The 20479-nt window shown below is 47.4% G+C and overlaps 1 protein-coding gene across 2 annotated transcripts in view; it reads left to right on the top strand.

Moving 5' to 3' along the window:
- crabp1 (cellular retinoic acid binding protein 1) overlaps positions 1-20479 on the top strand; it is a 39949-nt gene that overhangs the window by 2749 nt on the left and 16721 nt on the right. The window contains exon 1 of one of the 2 annotated variants that reach the window (XM_033015143.1): positions 18153-18445. The exons of the other annotated variant lie outside the window; for it this stretch is intronic. Coding sequence (XP_032871034.1) covers positions 18376-18445 — 70 coding nt within the window. The 5' untranslated portion in view covers positions 18153-18375. Of the gene's footprint in view, positions 1-18152; positions 18446-20479 lie in introns of those variants that run through there. 2 annotated transcript variants of the gene reach the window in all.

The raw sequence follows: 20479 nt of genomic DNA, 5'->3' as shown, positions 1-20479 counted from the left end.
CGGCGACCAGCGTACTCGGAAAGGCTCCGATAGCCTTCGAAAGTCATGGACACACGAGCACGGACATGGGCCCGGAAGAGGGGCAGGCAACCGACTCTGGTGTGACCATTCCGGAGCCTGGGCCCTGATGAGCAATTCCGGCGGAGCGGGGATGAGCTTGGTCAGAATCATTCCTCTCCTCGACACCCGCCATGACAGGGTTAGGCCGCCCCCCCTTGAAGCCACGACACCACCCCTCCCCCTGAGGGGCAATGCGCTGGCTGAAATTGACCAAATTCCTCACTCTTAACACATCACAATAGAAACTAGGCAGTCCCTGTGTGGCGGGTCGACTGATGCCTGCCACCGGGAGCCACAAAACCCGCCTTTGGCAACTGCCCCGGCGGAAGAAATACATGGGGGGGGTGCTCCGCGTACACGTACTTCCGCAGAGTCCTGAGACGGAGAGCCGCCACCAGGGTACGCACGCATACCAAGGACTGGCCGCCCTCCTCTAACGGGAGACTCAGGACCGCTGTGGAAACCCAGTGCTTCCTATCTCCCCAAAAGAAATCCACTGACTTCTTCTGTATTGTAGGGCCAGAGTAGCCAGCCAGTACCATAACATGGAGGCCACCAGCTGGTTTATGATCAGCACCCTACCCTGGAAAGAACGAACTTTAAGCAAGCCCGACCTGCGCCCCAGCCGGGCGACGACTTTCATCTCCAGATCCTGCCAGTTCGCCGGCCAAGAATCCTCAGTGGGACTCAGGGAGACCCCAGGTAGAGGAGGTGTGTGGTGCTCCACACGTACGATGCCATCTCCAGCAGGGAGTCCCACCTGCCACTGGCCCACTAAAAGTCCAGAACACTTACTTCAGTTGATCCTGGCAGACAATGCTCTTGGTCAAGAAGGAACTGCAGATGCTGGAAAATCGAAGGTAGACAAAAATGCTGGAGAAACTCAGCGGAGGAAATAGGCAACGGGGAAAAGTCTGAAGAAGGGTTTTGACCCGAAACGTTGCCTATTTCCTTCACTCCATAGATGCTGCTGCACCCGCTGAGTTTCTCCAGCCTTTTTGTCTACAGACGATGCTCTTGGTCTCGGCAGTATTGAATATATCACCACACTCATAGTCTGTCCAGCAGCAATGATCCCTGGTCTATGGTCTAAGAGATATGGACAGCCTACAAAAGTTATCTCCTTTTAGAGACATTCCAATTTTTATCTGTGCAATATTCTCAGTGTCTTTTGCAGGACAGGTGAATCACATTCATTGTTAAGCCACCAGATGGCAGGAAAGAGCTGTTTGGTGATCATAGTCTAATCATACTCAAATCATAGTGATATAGCAGGGAAACAGGCTTTGCTGCCCAACTTGCCCATGCCGACCAACATGCCCCACCAACACTAATCCCACATGCCTGCATTTGGCCCATATCCCTCTAAACCTATCCTATCCATGTACCTGTCGAAATGCTTCTTCAACATTGTTATAGTACTTGCCAGAACAGTTAATATAATAATAATAATAATATATATTTATTTATTACGCACATTTAAAAACAACCCACGTTGACCAAAGTGCTGTCCAGACCAGAGCAGGTAGACACAAACAGAGCCAGGGCAAACAGGAGCGGCAAGAGGCGAAGACAAGCAGCCAAACACAGCGGCGTGGCCATCGACTTGTTACAGCCACACGAATAAAAAGAACACAGTAAACGATATAATTTAACATAAACATCCCCCACAGCGGAATCAACGTTTCCCACTGTGAGGGAAGGCAATAAAGTTCAGTCCTATTCCACTTGTTCACCCGTGGTCGGGGCCTTTTAGGCCTCCACATTTTCAGACCCTCTTCGGTATCATGCAGCTCCGACGTCAGAACGCAGAACACTCAGCGGCTTGGAGTTTCCGAATCGACCACTTCCCACCGGAGACCGCGACTCCTGAAATCCACAGGCCGAGCAGGGCGGAGATTCAACGCTGGTAATCCTCGGCAAAGATCCCAGGCTCCACGATGTTAGAGCCAGCACCACCTGCGGCTGGAAGCGCCGCAAACCACAGCTCCACGATGCAATCAGCTGGCCCAACATTTCAGAGCTCCAACATGGCGATCCCCGATAAGAATCGCCCGCTCCGCGATGGTAACTGCTGCACCGTCGCTGAAGCTCAGGCCGGTCTCCGGCAGGAAAGGCCGCGCCAATCCAGATGGTAGGCCGTGAGGTGGAGGGCGAATATGCGGCTTGGAGAAAAGACGCATCCTCGACCAGGTAGAGACTGGAAAAAACAGTTTACCCCTTCCCATATAAAACATTGAAACATATAAGATTGTTAAGGGTTTGGACACGCTAGAGGCAGGAAACATGTTCCCGATGTTGGGGGAGTCCAGAATCAGGGGCCACAGTTTAAGAATAAGGAGGAAGCCATTTAGAACGGAGATGAGGAAACACTTTTACTCACAGAGAGTGGTGAGTCTGTGGAATTCTCTGCCTCAGTGCGCGGTGGAGGCAGGTTCTCTGGATACTTTCAAGAGAGAGCTAGATAGGGCTCTTAAAAATAGCAGAGTCAGGGGATATGGGGAGTAGGCAGTAGCGGGGTACGGATTGGGGATGATCAGCCATGATCACATTGAATGGCGGTGCTGGCTCGAAGGGCCGAATGGCCTACTCCTGCATCTATTGTCTGTTGTTTCCCCCCATCCCCCACCTAAAAAAGACTAAAAGACCTCCAAAACAAACTTTTTAAACAGACTAAAAATAACAAAAAGGGTGAAAGGACAGGCAGCTGCAAGTTGTGACCTGCAGGGCTCCACTGATACTAACGATGGGACAATTAACACAGGGGTTACATAAATTATTATTTTTAAATTCTGTTTTGAGATAATGAGGAGGATTGGATATTACAGAGTTGGAGGAGTGAGGTAAAGAAAACGAGAGCTATTTGTAAACAAGAACGAGACTTAAAATCAAACGTTGGTGGACATGGAGGCACTGTCAGTCATAATTAAATTCTCATCCTCTGCTGAATTCAGGTCCATTTCCAATCAAGCTGTTTTTTTGCAAATAGATGTGATTGATTTTCTGGGTATTCCCAATGGCAGTGAGTAAAGCAAATCAAACGTTGAGCTGTGTTGGAACGTTTATATTGAGTTAAGACTGTCAGCTGGATGATGTCAATCACAGCGTCCTGAATAGTACAGCCAGTGGCCATGGGCAAAGCTGGTATGGTGGCAGCATGGAGTGTCCATTCAAAATTGATCTGCAGAAACAATATTTAGGTCAATAGGGGATTAGTCCAATAAAATGTGCTCCCCAAGGAAGAGGTGTTCAATGAGATTACCTGTACTAAGTAATTACACGTCCACCACCAAATATCCAGCATCCTTGGTTCCAGAGCCTTCTTATCTGTTTTGCCGGACCAACATAGATCATAGCTTCCGAGAGGAGACCAGCGGTCCACCTAGGCAGCTGAAGAGCCAAGATACCAGCCCTCAGAAGTTGGCTATGGGAACGGATCTGCTGGCTCCGGCCAGGCTGCAGTTCCAGAGTCCCGGCCACAGGGGGCAAACTCGACATGCCAATTCAAGTCAAGTCAAGTCACTTTCTATTTATATAGCACATTTAAAAAACAACTCTCGTTGGCCAAAGTGCTTTACATTGGTGGAGGTACTAACGTTATACAACAGTGGTTCATAGATTAAATACAAACATCACTACTTACATATAGCCCTCGCTCAGAGGACGTCAAGAAAGGCTTGGGAGTAGAGATGAGTTGTAAGTCTCGACTTAAAGGAGTCGATGGAGGGGGCAGTTCTGATGGGAATAGGGATGCTGTTCCACAGTCTAGGAGCTGCAACCGCAAAGGCGCGGTCGCCCCTGAGCTTATGCCTAGTATGAACGGATGTTCAGTAACCCCAAGTCGGCCGAACTGAGGGACCTGGAGGTGGTGAGGTGGGTAAGCAGACTTTTGATGTAGGTGGGGGCAAGCCCATTAAGGGCTTTGTAGACATAAAGGAGGATCTTGAAATTTATTCCTCTGTTTTTCTCCCACACTCCAAAGTGTAGGTTACAGGTTTGTAGGTTAATTGGCTTGGTATAATTGTAAGTTATCCCTAGTGTGTGTCGGATAGTGTTGGTGTGTGGAGATCGGTGGGCTGACAAGCCTGTTTCCGCGCTGTATGTCTAAACCAAAGTCAAGCTAAAGATCTGACGAACTGCCACATGAACCCGTGCCGTATTTATTTCAGTGGAGAAGTTTGGCTGTCGGAGAGAATGTTACATTTCAGTCTGAAGAAAGGTTTCGGCCCGAAACGTTGCCTATTTAATTCGCTCCATAGATGCTGCTGCACCCGCTGAGTTTCTCCAGCACTTTTGTCTAACTTCGATTTTCCAGCATCTGCAGTTCCTTCTTAAACGTTAAATTTCAGGTCAGTTACAAACTTTTAAATTGAAATACTTAAAAGTACTCCAATTATTTATAGGTAGATAAAAATGCTGGCGAAACTCAGCTGGTGAGGCAGCATCTATGGAGCGAAGGAATAAGCAACATTTCGGGTTGAGACCCTTCTGAGTTTCGCCAGCATTTTTATCTACCTTCGATTTTTCCAGCATCTGCAGTTCCTTCTTAACCAATTATTTATTTAAATTTCAATGTTTCTTAAGAGCGGTGGAGGCAGACGGGAAAATTTTAAGTTAGAAGGATAGATAAGCAGGTAAGCACAGAGATATGTAGGGCCTTTTCCTACCCCCAGTTCTCTCCCCCCCCCCCCCCCCCACCACCACTTTCAGTCTGAAGAAAGCTACTGACCAGAAACATCGCCCATCCTTTTTCTCCAGAGAAGCTGCCTGACCCGTTGAGTTACTCCAGCACTTTATGTCTATCTTCGGTGTAAACCGGTATCTGCAGTTCCTTCCTACACAGAAAAACAGGTAGCGGGGAGTGGAGGCTTCAGTCAAATCAGCGACACTCTCATTGAACAGCAGAGCAGGCTCTAGAGGCCGAATGGTCCACTCCTGTTACTAATACATCAGCATTTGTGTTTGTCCGTATGCACGAGAAAGGCAATGCTTCAAATCAAGTTTTCCCATTCTGGAGATAAAGCTTACAGAGCGGTGTGTGGCATATTCTTCCAATCATCCCTTGGTACAGGGGAGCATCAGAGGACAGGGAAATAACAAAAGTAATGTATAGCAGCAGAAGAAATTGAAGGGGGAGGAAGAGGCCAGACCGGCCCTTAAGCCAGCACCGTCATTCATCGCTGATCTGATTGTTCGTCTCAACTCCACCTTCCTGCTCGTTCCCCAAAAGCATTGATTCTCTGGTGGGCCAAGCGCCTGCCTTATTCAACACGAGGCAGCCTGACACACCCAGGTCTCATAGATTAACCTGTGCTGGGGTAGATTTAAAATAACAACAATTAGGAGAAAATATAGTTGGCTTTTACAGATGTTTGTTTACAAAGACCACCATTGAAGGGATCTACAGGAGTCACAGCCTCAAAAAGGTAGACAGCATCAAGGACCCAGACCACCCTGGCCATGTTCTCATTTCACTCCTACCATTAGGAAGAAGGTATAGGAGTCTGAAAACCATGACCTCTAGGTTCAGGAACAGAACAAGCCTCGGCCTCTTGAACACAATAGACATCAACTAAAACACAAATTAGGAACTGTCTTGGATTCACTAGAAACTTTGGCCCTTTTAGCTTTAATATTGTCTTTTTTTTAATTTATTGAACTTTTTTTGTGTATTATGTTATCTGTGAGTACTGTGTTTACGGACATTTTATGCTGCTGCGAGTAAGAATCTCGCTGTGTTTACGATACATAGGACAATGAAACACTCTTGACTCTTGTATGATTTTTTGAAGTTAAAATGTGTTTCACTCCAAATGTTGTCAAACTCAAGAAAATTGATCTCTGTTCATCCCTATGCAACTGCATCTTATACTTCCACAGTCAGTACAGATTGCTTCCAAAACAGGCATCAGCACTGCAAGAGGTCAGGGCTGTGTGTTCATTCAGACCCCTGCTCTACTCACTCTATACCCATGACTGTGCAGCCAGACACAGTTCCATCTTTAAGCCAACAATACAGGAGAGTGTCAGAGGACTGGCAAATAACAAAAGTAATGTATAATAGCAGAATAAATTGTAGGGGAAGAGGCCAGGCCAACCCTTAAGCCAGCACCATCATTACAGACATTTTATGCTGTTGCAAGTAAGAATTTCATTGTTGCGTTTTCAGTACATCCGACAAATGTTGTTGGACAACTGATCTTCTCTTCTTCTTGCGTATGGCGTGCACAGCCTAAAGTTGCAGGACAACTTGTTCTATTTGATCTTATTTGATTGTGCACGCCAGGTTGATTGCATTCGTCGAAACAGGGCAGACCACGTGAAGGTTGCAATCTTCCACCCCGGACAAATAATGCCAACTTCCAACTACCCCCATTACCCACTCCAATCTCAACCCCTTTGAACACATAGTCGTCCGTTCACTTAGGAGTCTGAAGAAGGGTCCCGACCCGAAACGTTGCCGATCATGTTCTCCAGAGATGCTGCCTGACCCGCTGAGTGAGTCGAACACATTGTGTAATTCAACATATAATAAACAAAAAATCGATAAATAACCACAGCACTAGTGCAAAAAAAAAAACATAACGTCCTCAGTGGATCCAAAGACTATGGGCCATCGTTCTTGAACAATTAATAGGTACTGATGACTCAGAGTATTAGTGGAGATTAAAATACTGATTGAATGGTGCCAGAGCAGCAATCTTCCTCTCAACGTCAGCAAGACCAAGGAGCTGACTGTTGGCTTTAGTAGATGGAAGCCGACAATCCATGAACCTGTCTGCATCAATGGGTTGATGGTGGTAAAAGTCAGCACCTCCGTTTCTGGGCATGCATGTCTTTGAAGATCTGGCCTGTGCCCAGCACATTGATACAATCATAAAGAAATCTCAGCAATGCCTCTGGTTTAGTTTTATTTAGTTTAGATATACGGCGCAGAAACAGGCCCTTTGGCCCATCGAGTCCGCACCAACCAGCGACCCCGGCACTTTAACACTATCCCACACACACCAGGGATAATTTATTTACATTTATACCAAGCCAATTAACCTATAAACCTGTACATCTTTGGAGTGTGGGACGAAACCAAAGGTCTCAGAGAAAACCCATGCGGTCATGGGGAAAACGTAAAAACTCCGTACAGACAGCACCTGTAGTCGGGATTGAACCTGTATCTCTGGAGCTGTAAGGCAGCAACTCTACCGCTGTGCCACCGTGTCGCCCCTCTACTTCCTTATTAGATTGAAGGGAGTTGGTACTTTAACGAATCCTCTCCTGAACTTGTACGGTAGGGAGCGTATTGACTGGTTGCGTCACAGCCTGGTTCAGCGACTCGGAACGCTGAGGAATGAAGGAGATTACCGAGAGTGGTGAACACTGTCTATTCCATCATGGGTATTGCACGCCCCACCATCGCAGGGATCTACAAATGGCTCTGCTTCAAAAAGGCAGCCAACATCATCAAAGACCCACACCACCCAGACTACGCTCTCATTTCACTCCCCCCATCGGAAAAAGGGTTCAGATATCTGAAACCCACGACCACCAGATTAAAGAACAACTTATTCCCAACAAGAAGCTTTTGAAGACCACAAAACACTAACCTCAACTATGAACTATAGGCCATGGTCTTTGGATCCACTGAGGACTTTGTGTGTTTTTTTAGCACGAGTAGTGTGGTTATTTATTGATTATATGTTGAATTACTCAAAGTGCTGGAGTCACTCAGCGGGTCAGGCAGCATCTCTGGAGAACATGATGGGCAACGTTTCGGGTCGGGACCCTTCTCCAGACTCCTAAATGAACAGATGACTGCGTTCAGAGGGGTTGAGATGGGAGTGAGTAAGGGAAGTAGAGAAGTCAAGAGTTGTTGGCTTGCCGGGAATTGGAAATAAAAAGCTCTAGAGAGGGTTGAAGGCTGGCAGTGTGAGTCCATGAGGAAGGGGAAGTCCGGAGAAGGGGTCAAGGCGAGGACTCCTTCCCATAGAAAACCTAGAGGTGGTGGTGACAGAAGAAGAGGTCTACATCACGGCGGGCTCAGGACACGTTGAGATGTGGGGGTACAAAGGTAGGGCCTCTGCTGAGTCTGAAGAAGGGTCCTGACATAAAACGTCACCTATCCATGTTCTCCAGAGATGCTGCCTGAGCTGCTGAGTTACTACAGCACTTTGAGTCCTCTTGTAAACCAGTATCTGCAGTTCCTTGTGGCTACATTTGGGAACAGAGGTACTTGCGAGTATGTATGATGCATGAATTATTGTACATGATCGATGGGATAAGAGTGAAACATTTCCAATCCTGGGATTCAACGATAGAGAACAGAAGCAGGGTGGTTGTGGTGAATTTCTATGAGAACAAGGTTGAGAGAGATGTGGGCCAAATGCAGGCAGGTGAGCCGAAAGACCTGTTTCCACACTGTATGTTTCCATAATTGGTTTGGCCTCGGTTTGAGTTTTGCAGAATAGATTCAGAGGAATATTTCTAAGTTTGAAGAATGTCTGCTGCAAGGTTACATGACGGATCCCCCTGGAGCAGAGATGGTTGAATGGACCTTCACCAGAGATGAGCAAGGTTACGACAGGACCAGATAGAGCACAAAATCGAGTTGATGGTATTAGGAGACCAAGTACAAAGATTGAAAGTGATGGGCAAAATACACAGTGGAATTGTGGGCAGAATCCTTTACACGTAAAGAAAGGTTCTGATGGTAGAAATTTCCTTGGACAGACTATTAAGAAGGAAATTGGATAAGATCTCGGGGGAAAGGTCCCCATCTTTGACCTTATGATGGCTGGAATATCAGTCTGAAGAAGGGTCTCCCATTCCTTCTCTCCAGATATGCTGCCTGTCCCGCTGAATTACTCCAGCATTTTGTGTCTATCTATTGAAGTAGTTGACGTTGGATGGATCCAGGACACTGACCAGAGAATCATCTGCAATATTGGCCTGGAGTTGGGATAATAGTTTCTTCACATCACACTCGGTCAAATGCTCCATTGATGGCAAGAGTGGTCACCTCCACCTCCACCAGCTTTTAGAGTTGCTGCCATACATGCCAGAGACCTGGGTTCGATCCTGACTGCAGGCGCGGCCTGTACGGAGTTTGTATGTTCTCCCCGTGACCGCGTGGGTTTTCTCCACGTGCTCTGGTTCTTCCCACAATCCAAAGACGTGCAGGTTTGTAGGTTAATTGGCTTTGGTAAAATTGTAAATTGTCCCCAGTGTGTGTAGCATAGTGCTAGTGTATGGGGTGATCACTGGTCGGTGTGGGCTGAAGGGCCTGTTTCCATTCTGTATCTCTGAATTCTAACTCCACATTGTCTGCTAGATGCCATCGTTGTATCTGAGGCGCAACTAGTTCTGGAGCCCAGGTCTTCAGCTCTCCAGCTGGGACATTATCATTCCCATGTCCCGTGCTCTCAGCTTGTCCTGCCATCACATGGGTTGATGCTAATTGACTAAACACTAGCTTCTGTGATGATTGGGATCTGGTGAGTAAGCCAGGATGAATCACCCAGTGGACACTTATGGTTGAACACTTGTGGTTGCATTCACACACTGGGCCCTGTTTATGGAGCCCGCCTCCTGCACTATTGCCCACCATAACCCGCAACATAATACGGCACAACTGCAGACTTGTTAGCTACAAGATCGTTGAGCTCTGTATATTACGGGCAGATTGTGGTTTATCACTGATGTGATCCTGTGCTACAGATTTGCCACCTCACTCCAGGTGTGTAAATCTTTCAATAGATAATAGACTATAGGTGCAGGAGTAGGTCATTCGGCCCTTCGAGCCAGCACCGCCATTCAATGTGATCATGGCTGATCATCCCTAATCAGTACCCTTTTCCCCATATCCCCTGACTCCGCTATCTTTAAGAATCCTATCCAGCTCTCTTCTAAAAGCATCCAGAGAACCTGCCTCCACCACCCTCTGAGGCAGAGAATTCCACAGACTCACAACTCTCTGTGAGAAAAAGTGTTTCCTCGTCTCCGTTCTCAATGGCTAACCCCTTATTCTTAAACTGTGGTCCCTGGTTCTGGACTCCCCCAACATCGGGAACATATTTCCTGCCTCCAGCGTGTCCAAACCCTTAACAATCTTGTATGTTTCAATAAGATCTCCTCTCATCCTTCTAAACTCCGGAGTGTACAAGCCCAGCTGCGTCATTCTCTCAGCATATGACAGTCCCGCCATCCCGGGAATTAACCTTGTAAACCTACGCTGCACTCCCTCAATACCAAGAATGTCCTTCCTCAAATTAGGAGACTAAAACTGCACACGATACTCCAGGTGGCCTCACTAGGGCTCTGTACAACTGCAGAAGGACCTCTTTGCTCCTATATTCGACTCCTCTTGTTATAAAGGCCAACATGCCTTTCGCTTTCTTCACTGCCTGCTGTACCTGCATGCTTACTTTCATAGACTGATGAACAAGGACCCCCAGATCCCGTTGTACTTCCCCTTTTCACAACTTGATGCCATTTAGATAGTAATCTGCCTTCCTGGGTTTGCTACCAAAATGGATAACCTCACATTTTCGTCGAAAAGCGTATTTTAATGTTTTTAAGGCAAAGATTGATAACCTTCTAAGCAAATAATACTGCAGGTGGGAGGTGACAATCAGATCTACCGCAATCTTGGAATAGGTATGAGGGGCTGAGCGGATCATAATTCAGATGTATGTTGGAATAATGCGTTAGTTACAATGGAAAAGGTCAGCACAGTCTGCCTTACAGACCAGGGTTTGATACAGACTATGGGTGCTGTCTGTAGGGAGTTTGTACGTTCTCCCCGTGACCACGTGGGTTTTCCTCGGGTGCTCCGGTTTCCTCCTACAGGTTTGTAGATTTAATTGGCTTTGGTAAAGATTGTAAATTGTCCCTAGTGTATGGGGATCGTCGGTTGGCGTGCACTGGGCCTGTTTCCGTTCTGTATCTCTAACGGAATCTATTCTAAACTAAAAGGCCCACAGGTTTGCAGAGCTGCACCAGTGGAACAGGACATCTGTTGTCAGTAGTTGTCAGTAGGAAGAAAGCACACAGAATACAGTACAGACTGCGCTGTCAGCCAAATCCTGGTTCACTCCAGGTTTCGAGCTGCACTGCACATTATTTTCTACAAAAATAACCTCTCCCTGTCTACATTAATAATGATACTCCTAGTTAACTATTAATGTTAACATCAGTGCCTAGTGGAAGGAATGAAATTACGCACTCAAATATTCAGGGTTCCTGTAAAGTGACAGGGCTTTAAAATGACCCAATTTTCTTAGCACGAAAGTAGCCTGAAAGGGACTTACTGACAGGCAAGGAACTCAGATTGCTGGAGGATTTCAAAGAGCAGTCAATCCCAATCTCGGAGCATACTATGTACATGCAGACTTCAAAAAGTAACCTGAAACTCATCACCACACCATCTTCTTCCTCGTGTCCGGCCATCTTCCATATCACGTCTTTCCGGTCGGTCAGTGACAGTTGACGGTCGGTGGTTGCAGAATTGGCTACTTCAGTCAGTCACTGTGGTACAGTTTTTGTCGTCAGCATTGCCCGGGATGCGCCACGTGGAGGCTTCTGCTTGCATCCCACCGCACCATGTTATGATGGGAGTATTCACCTAAGTCTGGCATCTGCACTATCACTTGCACTTGACATTTAAGTCCAGTAAGAAATTCATTCTTTGAACAAGAAATGCAATCTACATGTTCAGTGTGTGGGTGTAGGAGTTCATCACAAACATGGCAATACACAGCCAATGGTGCTCTACTTCTCTGTCTCTGTCGCTCTCTCTCTCCCTCCTTCCTCTTGTTCTCTCTCTCTCCCTCTTTCTCTTTCTCTTTCTCTTTCTCTTTCTCTCTCTCTTTCTCTCTCTTCCCCATTCCCCCCTTGAGCCCAAACCCATGGAATCCATGCCTTTAGAATAAGGAAGAGCCATTAACATCTTTAATGGCAGAATCCCAGTTGATCCTTCTTCCATTCCAGACGCCAAACATCTTAGCCCTCCATTCAGACCGGCAAGATGGTGCAGCGGTAGAGTTGCTGCCCTACAGCGCCAGAGACCCGGGTTCGACCATGACTACAGGTGCTGTCTGCGGAGTTTGTACGTTCTCCCTGTGACCGCGTGGGTTTTATCCGGGTGCTCCAGTTTCCTCCCACACTCCAATGACGTGCAGGTTTTTAGGTTAATTGGCTTCTGTAATTTGAAAATTGTCCCTAGTGTGTAGGATACTGTTAAGAGTATGGGGCGATCGCTGGTTGGTACAGACTCGATGGGCTGAAGGGCCTGTTTCCACGCTGTATCTCAAAAATCTAAAGTCTATCAGTGAATTTCCCATTGGTTGATTGCTCCCTATGTGAAGCACCCGGAGAAAACCCACGTGGTCACAGGGAGGACGTGCAAACACCGTACAGACAGCACCCATGGTCAGGATTGAACCCGGGTCTCTGGCGCTGTGAGACAGCAACTCCACCACTGCTCCACCCTAATGGAATGAGCATTCAACAAACTCCATCTGTTAGACAGTTCATAAAACATGTCTTGTTGACAACATTTTGGTCCCCTTAAAGTAAAAACAGAAACCGCATGAAATACTCAGCTGAGGAAGGATCTTCAAACAAAACATTAACACTGCTTTACCTTCTACAGATGAGTTCTAACCTACTGGGCATTTCCAGCATTTTCTGTTTTGAAATGACGCCTGCACTTGGGGAACTCCGGGTCAGGCAGCATATGTGGCGTTGAACCACTGAAGGAAGATTGGAATGAAGCCCATTGACTTGAGACCTTGACACTGTTTCCATCTCCAATCACTGTCTGGGAAAGACACAAAATGCTGGAGGAACTCAGCGAGTCAGGCAGCATCCGTGGAAGGAAATGGAGAGTCATTTTCTATTTTCTAGCACTTGCAATTTTCTTTTCCACTATTCTGGTCCTCTATCTGAGGCCACCTTCAACAGGATTGGGCACGTTACTTGTGTACGAGTGCACTTTTACAGTCATACAGCATGGAAACAGGCCCTTTGGCCCAACTTGCCCATGCCGACCAACATGCTCCATCTAAACTAGTTGACCCTGCCTGCTTTTGGCCCATATCCCTCTAAACCTATCCTATCCATGTACCTGTCTAAATGTTTCTTAAATGTTGCAATAGAACCTGCCTCAACTACCTCCTCCGGCAGCTCATTCAATACACCGATTACCCCCTTGCGTAACAGGTTACCCCTCACGTTCCCATTAAATCTTTCCCCCCTCACATTAAACCTATGTGCTCTGGTTTCCGATTCCCCCACTCTAGGCAAAATACTGTGTTTACCTGATCTATTGGTCTCATGAGTTTGAGCTCCTCTATAAGATCACCCCTCATCCCCCTGCACTACAATGTGAAGCATGTTGGGTCCTTTACTGTGTGAAAGGGTTGTTCATGTTGCAATGAATTTGAAATGCCACTTCCACCATTTGAAATCAAGTGCAAGATGTCATTTCAAAACAGGTCCTTCACGGTTGAGCAAAGAGAATCAGATGAGCCATTGAAGTAAGATTGGAATGAAGCTCATTGATCTGAGGCATTGACTGTTTCTGTCGCCACAGATATCTCCTGACACGCTGAGCCTATCTCGTGTTGTAATTCCTGGTTTTGATCTCTGACAAGGATCTGCTCTGTTGAAGAACATGAAAGGTACAGACACATGGATAGGAAAAGTATAGAGAGATATGAGCCAAAGGTGGCAGGTGGACAGCACGGTGGCATAGTGGTAGAGTTGCTGCCTGACAGCGCCAAAGACCCGGGTTCGATCCTGATCATGGGTGCTGGCTGCACAGAGTTTGTACGTTCTCCCTGCATGGGTATTCTCTGAGATGTTCGGATTCCTTCCATACTCCAAAGACATACAGGTTTATAGGTTAGTGCCTTGGTATAAATGTAAATTGTCCCTAGTTTGTGTAGGGTAGTGTTAATGTGTGGGGTTCGCTGGTCAGCACGGACTCGGTGGGCTGAAGAGCCCGGTTCCATGCACTGTCTCTAAACTAAACTAAGGTGGGACTACTGTAGTCGGGCATTTTGGTCGGCATGGGAAAGATGTATATACGGTATGACTATATGAGTCTATGGAGGAGCCAAGGTCCATCATCAGAGGCATTATAACATCACTGCCCTCTTAAAATGAACCTGTGATTTGGGGGTTGCACACCAGTGCTGATTTCACTCCAAGCCTCTTCACCTTCATGAAGCACAAGTTTCATAATCTGCAGCCCATTGTTGCCTCCGCTTATCACCTTCCAACCTTTACCCCCATCTCACATGAATCAACCCTCCGCTCCCAGATCCACTGTTGCCTGCCAGCTCTTGCTAATGAACTGATGCACTACAATGCTGAGAGCTATATCCTGCACTCTACATGTCCTGCTTAGCTTTACCTATTGTACAGCACTTGAGTTTGGCTTGAGTTTATTTATAAATAAATACTATATATATTTATACCATACTATATATTTATGTCTGCAGAAGGATCCATTCCTTCTGTCCAACGTGATCTGGGTGTCCTTGTACATCAGTCACTGAAAGTAAGCATGCAGGCACAGCAGGCAGTGAAGAACCCTAATGGCATGTTGGCCTTCATAACAAGAGGAGTTGAGTATAGCAACAAAGAGGTCCTTCTGCAGTTGTACAGAGCCCTGGTGAGACCACACCTGGAGTATTGTGTGCAGTTTTGATCTCCTAATTTGAGGAAGGACATTCTTGCTATTGAGGGAGTGCAGAGTAGGTTCACAAGGTTAATTCCCGGGATGGCGAGACTGTCATATGTTGAAAGAATGGAGCGACTGGCCATGTTTTCACTGGAATTTAGAAGGATGAGAGGAGATCTAATGGAAACATAAAATTATTAAGTGATTGGACACACTAGATGCAAGAAACATGTTCAGATGTTGGGGGTGTCCAGAACCAGGGACCACAGTTTAAGAATAAGGTGTAAGCCATTTAGAACTGAGATGAAAAACTTTTTCACCCAGAGAGTTGTGAATCTGTAGAATTTTATCTGCCTCGGAAGGCCAATTCTCTGGATGCTTTCAAGAGAGTTAGATAGAGCTCTTAAAGATAGCGGAGTCAAGGAATATGGGGAGATGGCAGGAACGGGGTACTGATTGTGGATGATCAGCCATGATCACAGTGAATGGCAGTGCTGGCTCGATGGACCGAATGGCCTACTCCTGCACCTATTGTCTATGTATCGATGAATCCACACTATCCAAGTCTTTCACTATTGTGTAGGTTTCGATGAGGTCCCCCCCTTCACTCCGCGCTGTATCTCTAAACTAGACAGTTGCTGCCCACATTGATGTGCTTAGACTTGATTTACCAGTGTTATTTGAGCGCACAAACCTACAGCAATTCCCGGCAGCGACTGTCCCCGAGCCGTGTGAAGAGGTGATGTATTGCCTTCGCCGAGGCGGGGCTGGGGAATCGGCGTGGTCCCAGCCTGCTCTTCAATCAATAAACGCAACGCATCTCCTCTGGCCTTATTATTTGCAGCTTAGGTAAATTTGTCAAGGGGAGGCCAGCTCCCCGAGCCTCATCTGTACACCTCTGACTCGCTTTTGTTGCCAAATAATTGACAGCAGTGCAGTTAGATTGATGAGTTTGATCAATTGCCCCTGGTGCTGCTGGAGGCGACAGGCCAGTCACATCCCGATCAATAATCAATCGCTCCAACTTGGCATCCAGCGCATTCTTCACAAGCTGTGATTTTATCTTGCAACCAACTATTGTCGCTGTTCTGCTTTAAAAATACTAGGGGAGGAATTTCTCCCCGAACATGTGCCGCTAACAAATGGACTGGTGTGTGAAACGGAGTCACAGTGGAGCGGTCAATGTCCGCTCACTGTGGCCTTGTATTTGTATTTTATAATTGTAGTCTCTTCAGCCCATGGACGTCTGCCGTTCTCACTTGCTCTGTCCAACATGTATCTCCAGTCCTCACAGTGGCGAAGCTCCCTCTCAGCACCAGAGACCCAGGTTCGATCCCGACCTCGGGTGCTGCCCGCGTGGAGTTCGCACGTTCTCCCTTTGACCGCGTGGGTTTCCTCCGGGTGCTCCGGTTTCCTCCAATATACACAAGACGTGCGGGTTTGGTATAATTGTCACTGGTGTGTGTGTGGACTGGGGAAGTGAACTAACATAGAACTAGTGTGAACGGGAGATTGATGGCCAGCATGGACTCGGTGGGCCGAAGGGCCTGATTCCATGCTGTATTTCTAAACAGACCTAAACGACTTCACATGACTTAAGACTCAATGGCCATTCTGCCCATTGAGTCTCATTCCATCAGCGTGTCTTTGGGATGTGGCAGGAAACCACAGCAGCTGGAACAAAGCCATGCAAATATAAGAAGGTGCAAACTCCACACTGGCAGTCAGGGTTGAGCCCAAGATAGACACAAGATGCTGGAGTAACTCAGCGGGTCAGCCAGCGTCTCTGGAGAGAAGGAATGGCTGACATTTCGGGTCGAGACCCTTCTTCAGACCCGAAACGCCACCCATTCCTTCTCTTCAGAGACGCTGCCTGACCCGCTGAGTTACTCCAGCATCTATCTTGGGTTTAAACCAGCATCTGCAGTTCCTTCATAAACATCAGGATTGCCCCGGCTGCTGGAGCTGAAACCAGTGGTTCTCACTATTGGTAGAGGCGCAGCTGGTAAAACTCCTCCCTCTCAACGCCAGAGACCCGGGTTCCTGACCTCGGGTGCGACTGCTGTCTGTGTGGAGTTTGCACGTTCTCCCTGTGATTGAGTGGGTTTCCTCCAAGTGCTCCGGTTTCCTCCCACATCATAAAGACGTGTGAGTCTGTAGGTTAATTGGCCCTCTGTAAAATTGCCCCGAAAATGTAAGGGGGTCGGTGTGAAAGCGGGCATGAAACGCCAAGCTCGTCCGCAATGAGTGAGTGAGTGAGCGAGTGAGCGAGTGAGCGAGTGAGCGAGTGAGCGAGTGAGCGAGTGAGCGAGTGAGCGAGTGAGCGAGTGAGCGAGTGAGCGAGTGAGCGAGTGAGCGAGTGAGTGAGTGAGCGTAGATTCAAACTGAAGTGACGGATGCGCAGAATAACCCAGCGCTGAACCCCAGTTATAGCAACGTACGGTAAACCCAAGCCGAGGAGCAACAAACGAAGGCCAAGCTGGGAAAGACCCGAGGATTGCATGGGGCAGGATCAGAAGAGATGTGACTTCAACAGAGGAGAATCCCGGAGTGGTGAGCAGGGGATTTGCAGCTTTCCCCACCTCAGGCTAGAGAGCTTACTAACAATGTGCTGAGACCCACACAAGACACGAGGTGGCAAATGTAGGTTTTTGCTTGGTAAGACAATAGGCAATAGACAATAAGTGCAGGAGTAGGCCATTTGGCCCTTCGAGCCAGCACCGCCATTCAATGTGATCATGGCTGATTATCCCCAATCAGTACCCCGTTCCTGCCTTCTCCCCATATCCCCTGACACCGCTATTTTAAGAGCCCTATCTAGCTCTCTCTTGAAAGCATCCAGAGAACCTGCCTCCACCTGCCCTCTGAGGCAGAGAATTCCACAGACTCACCACTCTCTGTGAAAACAAGTGTTTCCTCGTATCCGTTCTAAATGGCTTACTCCTTATTCTTAAACTGTGCCCCCCTGGTTCTGGACTTCTCATGACTCTTAAGGGATGAAGCAATCAGTTCACCACCTCAGCAGCCTGTGCTATTGTGGAAAGTTAAAGGGGCCCGTCTAGCTTTGAGATGTAGTGCTGGGGGTGGCAGGGATGGGCGCAAACACAAGTGCTTGGCAAGTGAGACCAGTGACTGGGCGAGGGGGTTAATATCTCAGGACCCCCTACCCAGACTATGCTTTAGTTCGAAGATAGACACAAAATGCTGGCAAAATGTTGGAGTAACTCAGCGGGACAGGCAGCATCTGTGGAGAGAAGAAATGGGTGACGTTTCGGGCCGGGACCCTTCTGCAGACTGCTTTAGTTATCTCCCCACGACCAATCCCGGCTGAGTTTCTTCAGCTGGTCTGACAGCGGAGACGGAGACACAGGTCCCACCCACCGGCCGCACATAAAGAGACAGAGAAACACCCGGCGCTTTAAATATCAGGCGGCCGTGGAGGGGGTTTGGATCCTGGGACGGAGGCGTGTGATTGAGAGCTGAGAGCCCCGCGTGTAATAAGCAGCAGAGTTTGAGAGGGAGCAGCTGGTGGATTCCGGCTGTGGTCTCCGAGCAGCCAGCGTGTGGCATCTGCCTCGCCGTCCACATAAACGCAGCACAGAGCCCAGCCTCAGCCCCAACGCTCACACAAAATGCCCAACTTCGCTGGCACTTGGAAGATGAGGAGCAGCGAAAATTTTGACGATCTCTTGAAAGTACTGGGTAAGGAAGGCTTTAGTTGTACACATAACCCCGAACCACTGAGAGCTGTTTCTAATGTCCTGTTGTTGATATAACGGGTGGAGATATTTGTTGTCCGACCAGGCAGGGATTTTACCTGAAGCTCGATTTTTCGTTTGGAACTTTTTCGTTTTAACAATCAAACCATCAGCGTTGGGAAACCAGTCAATCTGTTTATTTTTTCCTAAAGTAGAACGTGCCGTAAGATGCAGGGTAACAATATGATCTTATAGAGGGGTACAAAATCTTGAGAGGGACAGATCCGGTAGACGCACACGGTTTCTTGCCCAGAGTAGAGGAATCGAGAACCAGGCGACATGGGTTTAAGATGAAGGGGGAAAGATTTAACAGGAACCAGAGGGGTCACTTTTTCACACCAAGGGTGGTGGGTGTATGGAACGAGGAGGTAGTTGAGGCAGGGACTGTCGCTACGTTTAAGAAACATTGAGACAGGTACATGGGTAGGACGGGTTTAGAGGGATTTGAGTCAAATGCAGGCAAGTGGGGCTGGTGTAGATCGGACATGTTGGTCGGTGTGGGCAAGTTGGGCCGAAGGGCCTGTCTCCTCACTCTTTGACCATCATCATCAATACATGAATCCGTTACCTATAATAGGTCCCACGGTTGTCGCTTAGGAGAGAAATCATCTTTCGGTGCACTTGTTCAGAGGTTAACCCTCAAGAGAGCTGGTCCCAGTTTGCGTCTCAAGATTCAAGGTTCGAGATTCAAGAGTTTATTGTCATGTGGCCCTGATAGGACAATGAAATTCTTGCTTTGCTTCCGCACAACAGAATATAGTAGGCATTGACTACAAAACAGATCAGTGTGTCCATATACCATTATATAAATATATACACACATGAATAAATAAACTGATAAAGTGCAAATAACAGATAATGGGCTATTAATGTTCAGAGTTTTGTCCGAGCTAAGTTTAATAGCCTGATGGCTGTGGGGAAGTAGCTATTCCTGAACCTGGTCGTTGCAGTCTTCAGGCTCCTGTACCTTCTACCTGAAGGTAGCAGGATGGTGTGGGTCCTTGATGATACTGCCAGCCTTTTTGAGGCAGCGGACTTAAGGGCTTTATAGTGGGCTGCACAAAATGATGAGGGGCATGGATAGGATAGTGTTTCCACTGTGGGAAACTGAGGGGCAGAGTGTGATGGGGACACCGCTCAATCAAGGGAAGGAATATCACCTCAAGGGCCACATGAGTGGCAAGGGTGATTGCTTTAAGGATAGGTGCGAACACTACTGACTATTACACTACTTCATGTATAGACGCTGAGAATGTCTGAAGAGTGTTTTGCACTGTTCGTGTTTAGTATATATTTTATTCTGGGAAACAAATTGATAGAATAGACAGCGAGAAACTCATCCCCCAATAGCAGAGGCATCTAAAACCGGAAAGATAGGTTTATAAATAAGGGGTCAGAAGTTTAGAAGGGATCAGAGGAGACATTCTTTTCACCAAGAATTTGGGAATCTGGAATGCAATGCCCGAGGAAGTGGTGAAGCCTCCAGGCACTAATTCCTTGCATTTCCAAGTCATAGAGGGCTATGGGTCAAGTGTTGTTACATGGGAGTACTATAGGTTTAGGTTTACAGTGAAATGCTTTGTCTTGCTGTTAAATAAGATCAGATAATACCACATGTAAATAAAACCCAAGCCAAACGCGACCAGTTTAGGAGGCAGAGACAGATCAACCATGATTGGATGGCGGAATAGACTTGATGGGCCGAGTGGCCTAATTCTACTCCTATACCGTATGACTATTATAGGTAGAATGAAGGGAAATACAATAGACAATAGGTGCAGGAGTAGGCCATTTGGCCCTTCGAGCCAGCACCGCCATTCAATGTGATCATGGTTGATCATCCCCAATCAGTACCCCGTTCCTGCCTTCTCCCCATATCCCCCGACTCCGCTATTTTTAAGAGTCCTATCTAGCTCTCTCTTGAAAGCATCCAGAGAACCGGCCTCCACCGCCCTCTGAGGCAGAGAATTCCACAGAC

This window comes from Amblyraja radiata, chromosome X, assembly GCF_010909765.2.
Source record: "Amblyraja radiata isolate CabotCenter1 chromosome X, sAmbRad1.1.pri, whole genome shotgun sequence".
NCBI classification, from domain to species: Eukaryota; Metazoa; Chordata; class Chondrichthyes; order Rajiformes; family Rajidae; genus Amblyraja; species Amblyraja radiata.
The sequence above is the reverse complement of the archived record's forward strand: the minus strand, read 5'-3'. Positions and strand labels throughout refer to the sequence as shown.